The sequence below is a fragment of the Anarhichas minor genome, unplaced genomic scaffold, assembly GCF_050575085.1.
Source record: "Anarhichas minor isolate MPS153535 unplaced genomic scaffold, ASM5057508v1 ptg000009l, whole genome shotgun sequence".
Classification (NCBI taxonomy): domain Eukaryota; kingdom Metazoa; phylum Chordata; class Actinopteri; order Perciformes; family Anarhichadidae; genus Anarhichas; species Anarhichas minor.
In genome coordinates, this window is record NW_027466455.1 from 4,080,778 (window position 1) to 4,098,497 (window position 17,720).

At 41.1% G+C, this 17,720-nt stretch overlaps 1 protein-coding gene across 6 annotated transcripts in view; it reads right to left on the bottom strand.

Moving 5' to 3' along the window:
- The window catches only part of map4k2 (mitogen-activated protein kinase kinase kinase kinase 2), a 52,698-nt gene that overhangs the window by 30,719 nt on the left and 4,259 nt on the right, over positions 1-17,720 (bottom strand). For all 6 annotated transcript variants that reach the window (XM_076087139.1, XM_076087140.1, XM_076087137.1 and 3 more), the window contains exons 2-13: positions 11,699-11,756; positions 10,639-10,729; positions 10,250-10,314; positions 7,984-8,039; positions 7,299-7,346; positions 5,463-5,505; positions 5,244-5,316; positions 4,022-4,153; positions 3,785-3,847; positions 3,597-3,678; positions 2,425-2,541; positions 2,195-2,273 (exon numbers count right to left, since the gene is read on the bottom strand). In XM_076087139.1, coding sequence (XP_075943254.1) covers positions 2,195-2,273; positions 2,425-2,541; positions 3,597-3,678; positions 3,785-3,847; positions 4,022-4,153; positions 5,244-5,316; positions 5,463-5,505; positions 7,299-7,346; positions 7,984-8,039; positions 10,250-10,314; positions 10,639-10,729; positions 11,699-11,756 — 907 coding nt within the window. The remainder of the gene's footprint in view (positions 1-2,194; positions 2,274-2,424; positions 2,542-3,596; positions 3,679-3,784; positions 3,848-4,021; positions 4,154-5,243; positions 5,317-5,462; positions 5,506-7,298; positions 7,347-7,983; positions 8,040-10,249; positions 10,315-10,638; positions 10,730-11,698; positions 11,757-17,720) is intronic.

The following is a 17,720-nucleotide window of genomic DNA, read 5'->3' on the forward strand; positions in this document are numbered from 1 at the left end:
GTACATGCATATGAAGTAGTTTGAGATGAGTAGTTCAGCATTTTGGGAAATATACATTCAGTTTCTTTCCTAAGATGGTTTCCAGCTTTATGTTGGGATCTGACTATATTTCTTCGACATGTGCTGTGGAACAAAGAGAGTCAGGCCTTCCCTTTTGCAAGCAAAGGTTTCATCCTGATTGTAGTTTGAGCACCAAACCCCCAGCTCTGAAGAAATTCACATTAGGGTGTGAGTTTCCTCCCCCCAAAAACTATGTGTTCCTGAAGTTACCTGAAAGCAGCGCTGAAATCTAATTGGCCGAGAGCCAAGACACCCCAGGACCCCTGTGGTTCAGCCACCGTTCTACAAAACAACCAGCAACCCCCACCTCAACGCTTTTTCCCCTTCGACCTCCGTCGAGCTAGGGAGCACACCAACGTTGTTTCCCTTTTCAACCAAATCCTAGGTCTAACAGTTTATATTCGCTAGCCGAATTCACCAAACTGTCTATTTTATCTTTGTTCGTATCCACGAAGTGAACCCTTTTATTCCTGCAGAAGTGAAGAAGCAAGACTTCTTCAGAAAGAGAGAGAGAGAGAGAACTTCCACTCTCCACTCTCCACCAAGCGCCTCGTTTGCTCCGGACATAAGGACGCGAAAATCCCTTATCCAGACGACAGTGAAATCACCCTCAATCACCACGATTGCATCGTACCGTAAGGCGAAATATAGTCTGGGCAGAGTTAGAGAGAGTTAATTTGTGTTTGTTTTATCTTGTTCGTGTGCCTAAAGTACTGTTCATTTTTATAACGTGGTGTATGCTTAATAATCGCCGACACTAACGGTCGCCGAGATCGTTGGGGTTGTGGAGAAGCTAGTGTATTTCATGCTACCGTGATCTGTGTTGAGCTAGCCGCCTAGTGAGGTCGAAGTTGCTTCTCATCAGTTCAGGAGGTCAGAACCACCGGCTGAGACAAAGAGTCGCGGTTCTTGCTCCCCTGGCTGAGAGAGCAATCTTCCATACTCCCGCGCGGAGCGAAGGATCTTAATCTTTTGTTTTATTTAATTTTGTTTTGTTCCTTTCCCTTCTCTTTTACTAATCCACACACACACACACACACACACACACACACACACACACATAGCTTTGAGCTAATGTAGCTACGTGCTAAACGGCTACCGGCACTAGACGCCGGGTCTCCTGTTGGCTATCCGCCATTTTGAGTCCGCGCATGAGAGACGTCAACACGTCCCAACTAGGTCATACGTCGCTGAGCTGTTCCCTCGCTCCTCCTCCTTACGGCACACACACACACACACACACACACACACACACACTTCCCCCCCCCCCCCCCCCTTTCAATCGTCTGTTGATTTTAGATAGCGTGCTCATAACTTTATAGTTGTTGTTAGTTTAGATATTAGTTGACTAGATCATTAGTATTAGAACGTAATAAACTCTGTTATATTTTAAAGAGCAGCTGTCTGTGATTACTTTGTGCATGTGTATTGTGATAATAGCTGTATATGTGGTCTGTGCTCGAACTTAAACCTTCACTTTCACTCTGAATGTGTGATAGTACTCAGACTGTTGACATTGTGAGTGAACACTAATTATGAGACTTAGTTTATCGTTTGGTTATTGGTCCCTGTTCGCAGGGTGGTGCCCCGTTATTATTAATAATCATTAATAATTGTTACTGACATTAATAATTCTATTGATGTCAAGAATTTAGTTTCTTAGATGCTGATAGCCCAAACACGCTCCTTTACGTTCCCAACATATTGCTGATAACCCATGTCAGGCTATGTTATTCCCAACATATTGGTGCCCCCTTTTTGAGGCTGTTTATCACAATGTTATTAGCTTAGCATAAAGACTGGAAGCAGGGGGATTCTTAAGCCATGCTAGCGGCTCTGTAAGGTTGTAGCTGGCACAGCGATGCTTTGAGTTACATGCCAACACCAACAAGCTAACATGCTCACAGTGATAAGGCTAGCATGCTTGATGTTCAGTAGGTATAATGTTTACCATCTTAGTTTAGTATGTTAGCATGCTAACAGTGCATTAGCTTATCAGCTCTGAATACAAAGTATAGTGTGGCTAAGTGTAGAACCACTTGGCGGAACTTTTTTTCATCTCATTTACACTAACTAAACAACTCAAAATGTCAGAGCGTTCCTTTAAAGTCTGTGTGTGTGTGTGTGTCCTCACATTGTTCTTCAGACAGGGTCCTCTCTATAGGCAGGTGTTTCCCTGCTGACTGAATCTTGTCAGGAGCCACTTCCCCAACCTGTCAACAGATCAATTAGATGACACACTGAATGGGACTTTCTCCATCCTGCAGCTTGTTTGTTGTGAGCACACAGAGCAGACATTCGGTTCAGGAGTCACGGTATAGTTGCACTGCTTTAAAGTCCTTTCCCCCTCCTCGCAGTACTGACCTCCAGCTCGTTGTCGTCCATGCTGTGCGTGTGGCCTGTGTGGAGCTCAGGGTTGTTGGCCATGTCCAGCAGCTCAATGACAAGGTTGCGGGTCAGGAGCTGTGTCACGAACGGATGCTGGAGGAACAAGTTACAGATCATGACCTTGAACAGTTACAAAAAACCATGCATGATGATGTCGGATCCACACTGACTGGCCTCCTAATCGTCAGAATTTCAGTCTTTGGAAGGACATTGTTAGGCTGGTTCCAGACCTCTTTTATGATTACTTGAGTCATTGTTTTGTCTACCGAACATCAGAGAAAAAAGGAAAAATGCCCATCACAGTTTCCCAGAGTCCAAGCTGACGTCTTGTTTTGTGCAACCAACAGTTGTAAAACCAAAAGTTACTGAAAAGATGAACAGGAATGCCATCAGCTGTAACCTCAGGCAACCGTATGTCTTCACAAAACACTAACGTGATCATTGATCAGACAGACTGTAGTTTAAGGATAAGACACAGAGCTTCTATCTCTTACTGTTAAATTCAATACATTTGACTGCCTGTGTTAAATTGTCCTCTGCTGTTTATACTTAACATTAGTTTGAATGAACTGTATTTGAATCCCATCTCTAAAAAAAAAAAAAAAGTCTAAACTGAGGTTGTATTGGAGAGAGACCCAGATCAAAATAAAGGTTGTTTATAATTAAGAAATAACAAAGCTATTGACAAAAAATCTTGCTGGGCCATATTGCAGACATGTATTGAAGATAAATGTAATTATGGGAGGAAATCCAGACACAAATCAAGTTGTTTTGAAGTGTCTCCAAAGGGAAAAGAGAAAACTATCGCCAACATTTTTAAAAGCTTTTTTTAACATCTTTTTCTTGTCTGTAAAGTCATTCAAAATATGCATAATACAAGATTGGGAGCATTATAATTGCCTATCAACATGGCGACGTCTTTACATAGCAAACAGTTCTTTGCTGCTATGTTAATGCTCTGAAAATTGTATATTGCTCCTTTTAAATATGGGATCATGAGGTAAAAATAACACCTGTGCAACATCGCCCAGCTTTATCGTGTGTCATCATAAAGAGAATCAATCTTCTCTGAATACGTAAGGGTTAAAATGCCATTTATGTATGGAGACGGGTGACTTGTTAATGGCAAGCTGAAAAGAGCAAGTAACCTGCAGCAGCGTCTCAGCTGAGGGCCGTTTACGAGGGCTTTTAATGAGAGACATCTTCACAAAGCTTTGGAAACCTGCCGACCTGCAGAGAGCAACAGAGCGTGAACAAATTGTACCTCAAGAAGATATTGATGAGATTGGAAAACAATTGGTCCCAATACATGCTGAACACAGACAGTTAAACTCACCATTTGGTTTTATCCTTTAGTCTTGGAGGCTGGAAGCTGCTCTTGGACATCAACATCAGCGCTCTGAAACATTGTTTGAAATGTCACTGGGCTGGAAAAATGTCTTCAATATTTACATGCAGTGACTGTCCAGGAACACAATACACAGCAGGCAGCCAAGCTGTTACATAACACAAGAGTTATGATACAACTGTCTGTTTGCAGTTGTTGGAGCTGAGGTCCCTGCTGCTGACTCACCTCATTGGGTGAAGGTCAAACATGGGAGGCTGGAGCTCTGCCAGCTCGATGGCGGTGATGCCGACGGCCCAGATGTCACACAGGTGGTTGTAGCCACCCTTCTTCTCGACTGCAGCCACCTCCGGAGCCATCCTGCACAAAGGGGACAGAAGAATCAGGCCAAGCCAGGTCATCATTGAAAATGAGAATTGGTTCTCAATTGATTTTACCTGGTTAAATAAAGGTTAAATAAAAAATAAATAAAAAGAAGAGGAGAGGAATATCAGATAAAACACTGAAAAGGACATTGGCATTTTAATTGATGCTTCAAAATGAACTTACCATTGTTGTCCACCTCTGATATGACACATTTTGGTTACATGTTAACTTTCTCATATTAATTGAGATTAGTTAAAAAGATTTTTTTAAAGCCTCAGTAACTTCCTAAAACAGCTGGCTTAAAATATTTTTTTTGCAAACGTGAAACAAACAGAAAAAAATATGCATTTTTTTATGGGCTATTTTCAGCGGCCGATTAATCCACATTTGGTGCTTGCTGAGTATTTTTGGCAGCAGGACTGTGTATGATTGACTCAAAATGAACTACAGTGTGTGTCTTCATACTAATGAAGGAACGTGTCACCCAGTGTGGCTCATTGATGTGTTTTAAACAACAATGGAAATGGAAATATAATACAAATTGTGGAATTCCTCAAGGCAGCCTCAAAAGGCCACTTTGGTTTTTATTTTGCAATACTTCAGACTAAGCTTTAACTAAGGAGCAGATGAATGGGGAGATGACCACACAACAAGCCCATGAACATGTTGGTGGTACTCGCTACTTTTACTGGGTAAGAACATGATCAATCAACACCTTTGTCAACCACGGAGGTCATAATACCACATTCACGTCTATTTAAATCGTCCACATTTACTTGTTTCAAACTTTTCTGACTATAATTTTCAGGTCAACATCACAGTGGCACTTACTGCAGGGAGTCTCACCACATTATGTGAACGTGGCAAAACATTTTGCATTGTGGGTAGTGTAGTAACCATGGTTTTATAATGAACCAAGTGTAATGATAAAAGTGTTTCCATCTATTGCGTACATTTTTGAAAATCTTGTTTTTGTTATTGCCAGAGAATAAAAAGAGGAAAGTGAGTTATTAAATGGGTGAGTACTCTTGTAATGACTTTGTTTTTACAGACAGGTGAGGGCAGGTGGCTTCGTCCGTCTTACCAGTAGGGAGTTCCTATAAAAGACTTCCTTTTGGCTACGGAGGCACTGATCTCTGCTGCCACTCCAAAGTCAGCTAGAAGAGAAGACACAGGCAGGGTCACACTGGAGCTGAGCGGCTATCATCCATCATGGCCGGCCTAGTTAAGTACACTTCAAGAGTAGTTAAAGAGGTAACGCAGATGTGCACGTGAGTGAGTGTGTGTGTCCATCACCACTGACCCAGTTTCACATCTCCTCTCTCTGTCAAAAGGATGTTGGCTCCCTGCAGAGAGAGAACACACACACTGATCTAAGCTCGTGTTCACATGATGACCCCCCAGTATAAGAAGGCAAGGCAAGTTTATTTGTATAGCACATTTCAACAACAAGGTAATTCAAAGTGCTTCACATAAAACCATTAAAAGCATCAAAACATAAGGCAAAAGAGATTTAAAAACAATTAAGAACATTGAAACAATAAAAACAGTCATTGAAACACTCTAACCCGGCCTCCCTGAGGTCTTATTTAGCGTGGGACTCCAACCCCACCTCGGGACTCTAACCCGGACAATTGGACGTGGGACTCTAACCCCGTCTCGACGCGGGACTCTAACCCCGTCTCAGGACTCTAACCCGGCCTCTCTGAGGTCTTTCAATGACACTTTTTATCGGTTTATCAGGACTTTTCAGACATCGTAACGTATCATCACTAAATGTCGTGTTTTCAATCAGCAGTATTTGGAAATTGATTAATATCTAAAAAATAAAACGGTGTAAGAAATAAAATACAGTAGTTATTAAATGCAGAAATGCAGGAAATTGATTAATATATTAATTGAATGTGGTTCAATTAAAGGCAGCAGCAAACAGAAAAGTCTTCAATCTTAATTTAAACGAGCTGAGGGTCTCAGCAGACCTGCAGCTTTCTGGGACTTTGTTCCAGATATGTGGAGCAGAGAAACTGAACGCTGCCTCTCCATGTTTAGTTCTGACTCTGGGAACAGAAAGTAGACCGGTCCCAGATGACCTAAGGGGTCGGGATGGTTCATAAGGTAGCAGCAGATCAGAGATGTATGTTGGCCCTAAACCATTCAGTGCTTTATAAACCAACAGCAGGATTTTAAAGTCAATTCTTTGTTGGACAGGAAGCCAGTGCAAAGACCTCAGAACTGGAGTGATGTGATCCACCCTCCTGGTCTTAGTGAGGACTCGAGCTGCAGCGTTCTGAATCAGCTGCAGCTTTCTGACAGACTTTTTACAGAGACCTGTAAACACACCGTTACAGTAGTCCAGTCTACTGAAGATGAATGCATGGACAAGTTTTTCCAAATCCTGTTGAGACATCCATCCATCCATCCATCCATTTTCCTCCGCTTATCCGGGGTCGGGTCGCGGTGGCAACAGGCCAAGCAGGCTGACCCAGACTTCCCTCTCACCGGCAACATGTTCCAGCTCATCCCACTGGAGGTTTTCCAGGCACATCCAACTGGGAAGAGACCCCGGGGAAGACCCAGAACACGCTGGAGGGATTACATCTCCCAGCTGGCCTGGGAACGCCTCGGGATCCCCCAGAATGAGCTGTTGAGACATAAGTCCTCTAATCCTTGATATATTCTTCAGGTGATAGGAGGCTGATTTTGTAATTGTCTTGATATGGCTGTTCAGGTTGAGGTCTGAATCCATAACTACACCTAGATTTCTGGCTTGGTTTGTGGGTTTTAACATCAGTGATTGAAGCTGAGCACTGATTTTCAATCGTTCGTCCTTGGTACCAAAAACAATTACTTCTGTTTTATCTTTGTTTAATTGAAGAAAATTCTGGCACATCCAGTTGTTGATTTGTTCAATGCAGTTACCCAGCCCTTGTATGGGATTATAGTCCCCTGGTGACATAGTTATGTAGATTTGTGTGTCGTCTGCATAATTATGATAACACACTTTGTTGTTTTCCATAATCTGAGCATGTAGATGTTGAACAGAAGAGGCCCCAGTATTGAACCTTGGGGAAGAAGATATGATCACAACTGTACTGTAACAACTTGACAAAGATTTATTTTTGAAAAAAAGCTGCTGTACCTTTATGTCTCTGTGCATTTTGCCAGTTTCGTGCAGGTGATACAAACCCTGGGGAAAGCAAAGAATGAAAATCAGGTGCGCGTCTTTTACTAATTAAATAATAAACCACAACTTTATATCAATTCGGTTTAACCAGGAGTAACCCAAAAAACCTAATCTTAGTTGAAATAATGTAATATAATAATGTATAGCGGTGAACACTGTAAAACAAAATAACATCTTGAATGAAAAGTGAAACAGGGCGATGGCAGAGTTTCCAAGAAAGGAAAGTCAAAGTTACACAAGAATGCTTGTATATCAAGTTAGATTGCAGAGGCAGTGTAGCTCTGTCATCACTCATAATCATCAGATTATTCAGATAAAATGGATATACTAAGAGTGCTTAAGAAAAATATTTTTGTAAGTTGTTAAGCAAGTTCTTTTTTAAATTCTGATCTTTTTGTTGTCTACAAACCTGATTATCCAATAAAAGCGTGCTGTGAGCTGAAAGTCACTCACTAACAAACTACAGACCGCCTCGCCCTCTGTTTACCTCTACAGTATATTTAAGCGGTCTGGCGAGGTTAAATACTATTTAGCTCTTCTGTGGTTGGGAAAAAACACGAGTCACTCTGTCAGCAGAGTATCTTTAGAGAGTTCACGATGCGACAGCAACAAGCTGCCTCTCACACAAAAAGATTCTTACCTGGAGGGTTTCTCTGCACACGTACGCTATCTGCTTCTCCTTTAATGGGCCCGTCACTGAGGAGGACAGCTTGATTAATGGCTCATAGAGAAGGGAGAAAAAGAACGAGCCTGCAGGTACATTTCTAAAAATAGAGAACTGGCTTTCCAGAGCTCCTTGTGCTTCCACATCTGTTTTACAGTAATTACACTAATGTCTCAAAATTAACCTGGTGATTACAGTCTGACAGTTTCGGGAAACATGACTGCTGTCAAACCCAGATTTAGATGAGAGGATCAATTTGCATCTAGAGATATGTCCAGTACATGTTCAGATTAACATAGCATAAAGATTAGATCAGTGGAAGCAATGCTAACAGCTTTGTGGAACCAACTCCAAAGCGGTCTCATTTACATATCTTAATTTACTTAGAAGGTTTACAAATAGAAATGTAGTTAACATATTGAAGGAGTATTTTTTATTTGACAAAGCTAGGAGACACATCTCCCTTCTGTGTTGAGGGGGACTCTAGCGACCCCTTATTCTGAAACCCCAATAGTTCTGAAAATGTCCCATTGGACCAAAAGCCTATTTGTGTGTAAGCCCGTTACCCAGTGTGTGAAACACGGGGGGTCTCGGACTTTGATTGAGACTTCAGACCCCCTAAAAGCATTAATTGCAAAATGTCAGGGGGTCTTTAAAATCAAAAGGACAATTATTTGTCATTTGCAATTCTCACTAAAATGTATTTTAAAAGCTTACTAATGCTCAGAAGTTTTTCTTTTACAAACTGCCTGTCTTCACGTCTCTTTGTGGACCTAATTGGACCCCTTTGGATAAATTTGATCCAGTGCCTTTCGTGAAAACCTGGATTGAAGCAGGACATCGTCTCTCCTCTTCTTCGATACCAGGACGGCAATAAGAAGAAGCCGAGCCAAGGGCTGCGTGTCGGGTTCTAGTGAGTGCAAGTGTGACGGGTTCTGTAGCAGGGCGTAGTTGTTGGGTTGTGTAGTTGTGTGAGCACATGGCTAATTATATTGCAGAATAATGTGTGGCAAACCAGGGGGAAAAGCTGAGTTGACTCAACACAGGGGGCAGATCCCCAAGCTCAGGTTGGGGGAGGTGATAGAGGGAGTCTACTATCCAGTGCAGGTGCTGCAGCCACTAGGCACTTGGCATTGGTCACACCTGCAGCCCATCAGGTAACTACAGTGAGCATATGTTCACTGAGCTGGGAAGCAGCAGCGGCAGACAGACTGGGCAGAAGACTACGAGGATCTCCTGAACCTCTTGAGAGGAGCTGCATCAGACCGGAGGTAATTCAGCAGACTCACCTCTCTCCTCCGAGTATGCCCAAACAGGACGGAGGACTCGTCTCACACTGGGTGTAGACCGAAGGCCAAAGACCCCGACCGGGAGGAATCTTTTGTTAAGTTTGACCCCATTCCCCTTTACCCTAACCTGTTTATTAAAGGACACTTTTTGTTACGTGGTTACTGTCTCTGAGTCTCCTGTTTTATTCCTGAATCTTGCCTCCACGTCCCCTGGGTTGCCACAAATGTCAATGCCACTAAAGCAAAGGCCATGACCCGCCCTACTCTGCCTCTGGTTGGCTAGTACTCGTGCCTTCGTTGGTTGGGGTTAGACATTAAGGAGTGAGATCGGGTAGTGTTAGGCCAATCAGAGGTAGAGTGGGGCGGTTTATGCCTTCACCCTAGAAGGAAAAACATATTGCGTCATTCTGCATAATAATTAGTAATGTGATTCTGTTTTTGTTTTCAAACCACACAGGACTTTCACCCAAGACACCGTTGTTCATGTCCTGTGGGAAACCAAGTCAACATTTACTTGTTTTATCTTAGTTTTGTTATATAACTTACATTCTTTACTAATGCCAGTTACGTAACAAATGTATTTTACGCAACAAATGTACCGATTTAACCCAAACCTAACCAAATACTTTTGTTGCCTAAACCTAAAAACTACGTAAACAAAGTTTATTTTGAAAAGAGACTATACATGTAATGTATAATGTGGAAACTGTCATGACGTCCCTGACACATCCAAAACTGAAACTAGATTGGAGCATCAGAGTTTCCATTCTTCCCACTGTGCCACATGGCATGAATGCCACATTATCTCTGTATTGAATGCTCTGGGTAAGAAATAACATTTCCACTTTTTCTTTCAATGGTAATGCTGCACTTTTTAAGTAGTGCGGATAATACTAAAACTGGATGTAATACAAGGCCTACAATCAGAACTTAATTATTTTTTGTATCTATACCATGGTAAATATCCTGAAGTGACCCTCCACCGCAGTACTCCATGCAGATCCACAGCTTGGTGTTCCTGGAAGAGACACGCACACAACTTTTATCTCTGTTTGACATGAGCTGTGCTTATTCTTCAGTTTAGCAGGGATTGTGAAAGAAGACATTGAAGCATTTGGAAACACTCCCTAAGATTCTGAAACTAAACTAACGCCCACAAATACATACTGTATCATTCACGAGCTGTTGTGCCAACAATCTAACTGAGCACTAGAAAGAGTGGGAGAGGAATCCAGCAACAACAGTGTGGGGAAATTAAAAGTCAAATTCCACATATTTAAGTCCACCGACAATCCCAGGAATTCCACACATGTGCAGCGGACAGGCTGAAAACACACAGCACCTGTGGTAGCTGCCGAAGTAGGCCACGATGTTTTTGTGCTTGCACTCCTTCATCATGGTGATCTCCTGCTGGATGGACGTGATGTCATCACCTGGACAGACAGACAGTTTAGTCAATGTCTTCTCTCACAACAGTCTGGTGTCAGTGCACTGAGCTCCTACTAGAGGGACAATTATAGACCAGTAAACGTAGGGTTAGACTAGTGGGAGACCTGGTATACGAGGCTGAAATATCAGTCACTTAAAGGGGACGTATCATGAAAAACTGTTTCAGTGCTTTTGCTCATATTGTTCTCCGCAAGCCAATCAGAGCAGACTGGTCTTAAAGAGACAGGTGCTGAAACAGAACGTTTTTAGACAGAGGGTGAATATAGGTATATTCAGACAGACAGTATGAGAAGAATTATGTGGTTTTTGGTACATTAAAGCATGTAAACATGTTGTAGTAGAAACCCAAAATACAAGCATGAGCCTGAAAATGAGCATGATATGTGGCCTTTAATATTCAGTTTGTCTAAGAGTGTTATGACACATTGCTGCTACTGAGAACCTGTACCAGTAAGATACTACAGATTTTGAGCATTAAGCAATGCTTCCAGTGTGCTGGTTCCGATTGTTCACTTCAAACAATCAATAATTTATTGAAGGATAGGATTTTTCAAGTCTGTGTGAAAACAATACACACAAAGACTTGAAAAAATATAATCCTATTCTTAAATGTTAAATGAGTCTTAAACTTCTGGAGTAAAATAAAAAATAATAATCAACGCACTGTGTAATATCAACACTCTTATGGTTTATTGTATGCCACACTGTGCAAAATGGGTCAAGTAAATGATAATAAGGTTCATATCTAAAATGGAATCAAATCTAACCTTGTCTTGTCTTCAGCCATCTTATGAGACTGATAATTATCTTCTCTTCTAGCTGACTAACAAAAGCATAATTCCCCAAAGGTCACTGTTCATACAAAATTTAAATCAAATAATTAGAAACTAAATCTTCCTATATCTGGTGTTTTACAAATAAGCCTTTGAGAGAATGTGTCATGTGAGACATACCAGGGTCCAGCTTGACAATCTTGATAGCTGCCAGTTCAGATGTCCTGATGTTACGAGCCTGAAAGGGACAGAAAATATATATGAATATAACCATATGCATTATTACCTGCTTTTTTATTATTACTCACAGGGTGGAAGGTAAGCTAGGAACACTTTATTTGTCAGCAGAACAGGGTGATGTACATGTATATTTACCACACATATTACACACATACACGCACGCAGAAATTGCCTCCACGTGTTCCTGAGATATCATCTCCACAAAAATGAGATGAAAGTACATACAGTATATATATATATATACACACACATTCATCAAAAACATTATATTCCACATGTCCCATTTGAAATCTCGCCCCAGATAAACCGTTCGAAGAAACCAGTTACTGTAAAAAACATTCAATTCTGAGCTTCTCAGCGCAACTAAAAAGCTACGATCCACTCGGCTGAGACAAACAGTCAGGTGACAAAAATTCTGTGAATATCCGACTGAACTGCAGGATGCTGAGCACCGTGCATTGGGGAGGACAGGAGAGCTCGTAAGTAGAGGTTGTAAAAATCTAAATTGATCAATATATATATATTTATATAGCCCCCCCCCCCCCCCCCCATGATATCTAACACTTGTGGACACTTGTAAATATATTGGATATATAGATTCCAATGTTTTTAAAGTTTTGTAAAATAAATCAATGAAATTCAACATACATTACATTTTTTTTCTTTTTTATGATATATGGCATGGTAACTGTGTTATACAGCACAAAATACATGTTTGAGTTCTCTCTACTTCGAGCCTTGATGGTGCCGTTTGCATAGAGTAGCAGGACTTTTATACTGCAGTGAAAATCAAGGCCACAGAGTGTAAAATGTGACAGGAGCAAAAAACAGCCCGAAAGTGCTTGGGTTCAGAGGTTAACACGAGGTGTAAATGGGATCTAATTCAATGGCGGGCTGCAGCATCATGAGAATAGACTCTACGCATTGGGACCCAGCCATTTAGCACCTTCTCCAGACAGACGGTCCTACTGTATATGGATGTCTTATTGGTACTTGTCTTTTGCAAATATGATTTTACTCCGTGCATAACTTGTCATTTCTCTAAAAATCACCTCCTTTCTCAAGTCAGTTGAGGTAACACTTTTGCTGCAGTCGACCCACAGAGCAGATCAGAGGGTAATGTGCGTCACATGCGTACCCCTGCAGTGGTAGAGTGCACTATTGTGGTTTAGAAGCCTGAATGTTGTGCCTCCACACAGCTGGTATCAAGCTGCTCTATGCCCCAGCAGACGCATACTGAGTTTTGCACAGCAACGCAAACTGGCTTTGCATTACTTAACATATCGTTACCCTCAGAGGACATGCCAGATAACACCCTGCAAGAACCAAAACCACGATGCAGTAATCATTAGTACAAGACTTTCAGCCAGAAATGATGAGCACATTTATTGAGTTCAACAGTCCAACACACTGTCACGTTCATGCCAAAATGTCTGATATTTCTTTTGATATGGTACATATATTCGGCAGATTTGAAGTTAGAAGCTACTTGTAGAGATCTTAAATTCTTCTTTTTACTTGTGATATTTTTGTAATAATGACAAAACACAGTCTTAAATGGACTGTACTTGTATTTCTCTTTTCTAGTCTTCCGACCACTCAAAGCACTTTAACACTACATGTCATCATTCACCCATTCACACACATTCTTACACTGATGATAGGGGCTACCATGTAAGGGGTCACCTGTCCATCAGGACTCTAACTAACCATTCATACACACCCAGACACCATAAGCACATCTATTGGAGCAATTTGGGGTTAAGTGTCTTGTCCAAGACACATCGACATAGACTAGTGGATCCGGGAATCGAACGGCCGATCACCGGATATCAACGTACCTTTACTTACGAACGCGCTCCGAGTCATGAAAGTACTCGTACGAAAGCAAAAGCTGTCAATCATGAATGTGCACTTTTTCACAAACACTTACTTGAAAGTTACATGAACACGCACTTACACGTGAATGTACATTTTCAGATGGCATTCCTCAAGTCGAAAGCAGCAAGTCTGAGCAGTTATGAGGACTTGAAAATCAGATGCGGTACACTTGTGTGAGCAAATCTCAAAAGAGTACGAGAAAAGAGATTTAGGATACACAAATACCTTGCATGAAGCCCATTGTTGTTTGATCTATCACGTGCAACATTTTCCAAATAAAGAACGTGATGTCGTGGTTGAAGCTCTGCCTAATCCATCGAGATAAGAAAACCTGGGAGTATACACAACCGATCAGTATGCATCTTGATGATGAAGAACATAGTTTCTTAATTGGTTCAGTCTGCCGCCTTGGCTTTAACCGTTCATTGATTCCATAGCATGGGAATCAATACAAATAGCACTGGCAAGACGTCTCTTTCCTACTGGCTGTCCTACACAAGCCCAGGTGAGTCAAAGAATGAGACAGAGCAGTACCACTTACTACAGACTTATGCTTTGCTTAGTGATAAAACTAGCTTATTGTAAGAGATTCACCAAATATTTTTGAATTCATCAGATCCCTGAAGATTCACAGCAGGCAATCTGACATGTATTTTGTTGTATAGCGCTGGACAAGTGTTAAATGGCCAGTCTTAGTCAAGTCAAGGTGTTATACTGGAGTCAAAACACAACTGAAGGTCAAAGTAGTCCAGTAGCAAAGCGACCCTAACCAGTCACCGATTTCACCTGACTGGGTCACCCAGTCAGGTGAAATCGGTGACCATAATTATTTTTCACAGTACTATGTAAGAGGTGACGGTGGATGTTGTTTCTAAGAAGCTATGCTGTGTTTTCAACTTCCTCAATTGTTCCTGGAAACATCAGTCATCCCCATTCAGCGACTGCACTGACGTCAGATGGACTGCTTTTCGACTCTGGGAATCCACAACAAAACGAGGCAGTCACCAATGGGATGAGCAGGTCGCCTCAATGCAACCTGTGGCCCGGCTGCAGTCACTTCCTGTTTTCTTTCCTGTTCTACCGCAGGGCTTCCTGCGACTGCAGTGATAGCAGCGTCTCTGACATAATTTTTACACAGACAAGCCTGAAATAACAGCAGTAACGTATGAATTTGGAGCGGAAGCTTCACTGTACTGTAATTTCTTCATAATGAGACATCCTCATTTCCTGTTGAATACAGAGGGTAAGCATGGGGCATGAATGGCCTCTGAAACGAACACAATGTTGATCTGAACATAGCCAGTTCAAACTGAAACAGGCCAGGTAACAGGTGACACATGTAGTCTGGTGCATTTCATTTTTCACTAAAGTAGGAATATGTGAATTTTGAAGTGAGAAATAGCAAATGATTCATCTTATTAAAAGAAAAGCTAAATTCATAAGCAATAAAACATACTTAAGGTTTTTTCTAAAGACTTACTTGGCGAATTAGAATATTAGCGAATATTAGATTTTAATATTAAAAGACTTTACCTGGCTAATATTAACTGCTACAATACATCTGGAGTCGTGTTTGTGTCCACCTGATAAAACAAGCTCAATATGTACTCTGCTTTTGGCTTTGTTCTTCTTTCTTTACCAGCTAAATGCTAGCAGTCGGTCTGCTGAGACTGAACCAGAACAATAAAGAACAATGAGCTTGTTACAAAAAGATGCTAATAAGCACATAAAGCTGAAAGGACCTGACAAAGTCAGGTGATCATTTCTTGAGAAAGTCACTATGAGGGACACCATTGCTATGACACACAGTTATTTAATCAACTGTTAATATAACAAGACAAAGTCTACAGCCATGCTAGCAGCTATGTGCTGTTACTTTTGCACAGCAGTGTTTTGAGCTAAATGCATCATATTAACATGCTCACAGTAACAATGCTAACATGCTGATATTAGCAGGTAACGTTTACCATGTTAAACATTAGTCTAGTGTGTTCCCATGATAACGCGCTAAATTGTAATAATAATTTGCTTACTAGCACTTATCACAAAGTACATCAGAGGTTGGTGGGATTGTATTTGGTCATAAAGTATTGGACGAACTAACATGGACCTGATGATGCAGCTAGAGATAAACATAACAATTCATTCTGAGGGGAACATTAACATCTGTAAAAATGTCCTTGAAATCCATCCAATAGAAATGTCAACCTCGTGGTATCAAGTTGTTCATCCTCTTGGGAACTTAAATGTGTGTACCAAGTTTGATGGACGTACATCCAAAAGCTCTGGACATATTTCACTCTGGACCAAGGTGGTGGACCAACACTGCCATCCAGAGAGTCACGCTGCTAGCATGGCTAAAAATACTGATTCGAGCATGAAGATTGCATGCACAGTTATGGTCCGAGACAAAAACTGCGTCCCAATGCTGTTCCACGTACAGGAACTATAAAGCACACACTGTGTACTAATATTGGAAGTCACTTATATGCAGCTATGAGCAGCACCTTTATGTCTGTTTGCATCGGAGGACAACAACAGTACACATTAACACTACAGCCAATGCTGGTATCTATGACAACATTGTCAATCCGCCAGTGTGCACTATTTTCTGATACCATCATTAGAAGTAGTATGAATTCAACTATACTGTGAGCACACAGCACTCTGTGGTTATGTCAAAGCAAGCGACTAATATGCATATTTGGAAATGACCTCCGCTAAGTGTATTTCACCGATGTACTTTTCATCCTTTCTCTAACTGGGAATGTTGGTATTGGCAGTAGTAAAACTATGAATAGTGCACAGTAAAATTGCTGCATCCAAATGTTTACTTCAAGTGAAGAAAGAAAGAAGCGTTATCAGCACAATGCACTTAAATCTACTTAATGTGTGTTCAAGGCGAAGCTTTTCATTCTAATATGATGCTGGATAGTTTCAGGAATAATAACGCATCATATTTGAATTGATATATTTTAAGAGTCAAATCTAAATCTGCAACGTAACCAGGTAAATGTAGTACTACAATGTTTTCCTTTGAAGTAGAAGTACACAGTGAGTCGTATAGCCCTACAGATGAGTTGCCTATTTTGAAGTGCTTTAGGGGCCTTTTTGTAAGTTATTTAAGGGAACAATGACAATATAATTCAATAATATTCATATCCAAACATCAAAATACATTTATAGCTGTTTGGCGCTCTTTTAGTTGGGGCACCCAAGCAGCTGTGTACCCTACCTATTGGTAAATTAAATTCTGCCTCTGGTGGGTTTTTTCTGAACCAAAGAGAATTTTTCGTGATGTTTGTGACATTGTGAGTAGTGTGGCTTGCTGAGGAGTCAACAAAGCGCAGTGTCCAGTTTGAAATTGTTTTGTATGAGCAGTTCTCTAACAGTTTAACCACCGTTACAGGAGACAACAATGATACTGATGCTTCAGGCCTCACCACATTACCAGTGGTGAAGTTAAGCTAACCATGGGTTAAACCGACTGCAGGCGAAACAGATAACACTCTAAACACAGCAGGACTACAGAGTCTTGCATTGAGACATTTCTCTGTTGACGATGCTTTTATTTGGGTTGACTCGCTAACCATTACTATATTTAGCTGCACCGTGTGTATTTAAATTCACACATCTATGCAATAGCCTACCCATCTTGGGTTGAGCAATGTGGCAACCAAAATGATATCTTAACATCTAACTTTCAGAAAGGTATTTCCCAAAATGTTGAACTATTCCTTCACATATACCGACAGACACTGCGGGCCCTTGGTAAGAGGTCATGACTCATGACAATACCTTCAGACATATTGGAACTCGGTTTCACTTCCAGCTCGTTCATTATCTTTTTTACATCTGTAAATGTCATTGTGCATAAAGAAATTACGAAGAACTTTGTAAAAGGTAAGTTTTTAGTCTTTTATGTTCAATTTTCATTATTAAGCTGAGGTACAACTGCTTGGTATCTTGATTACTCCAAATATAAGGCAACTAAAAAATGGCAACCTTATATTTTCAGTTTCGGCAACCAAAAGCTGATGCCTGGTTGCCAGCCTGGCAAACGCTTTTAAAAGTTGGTGTA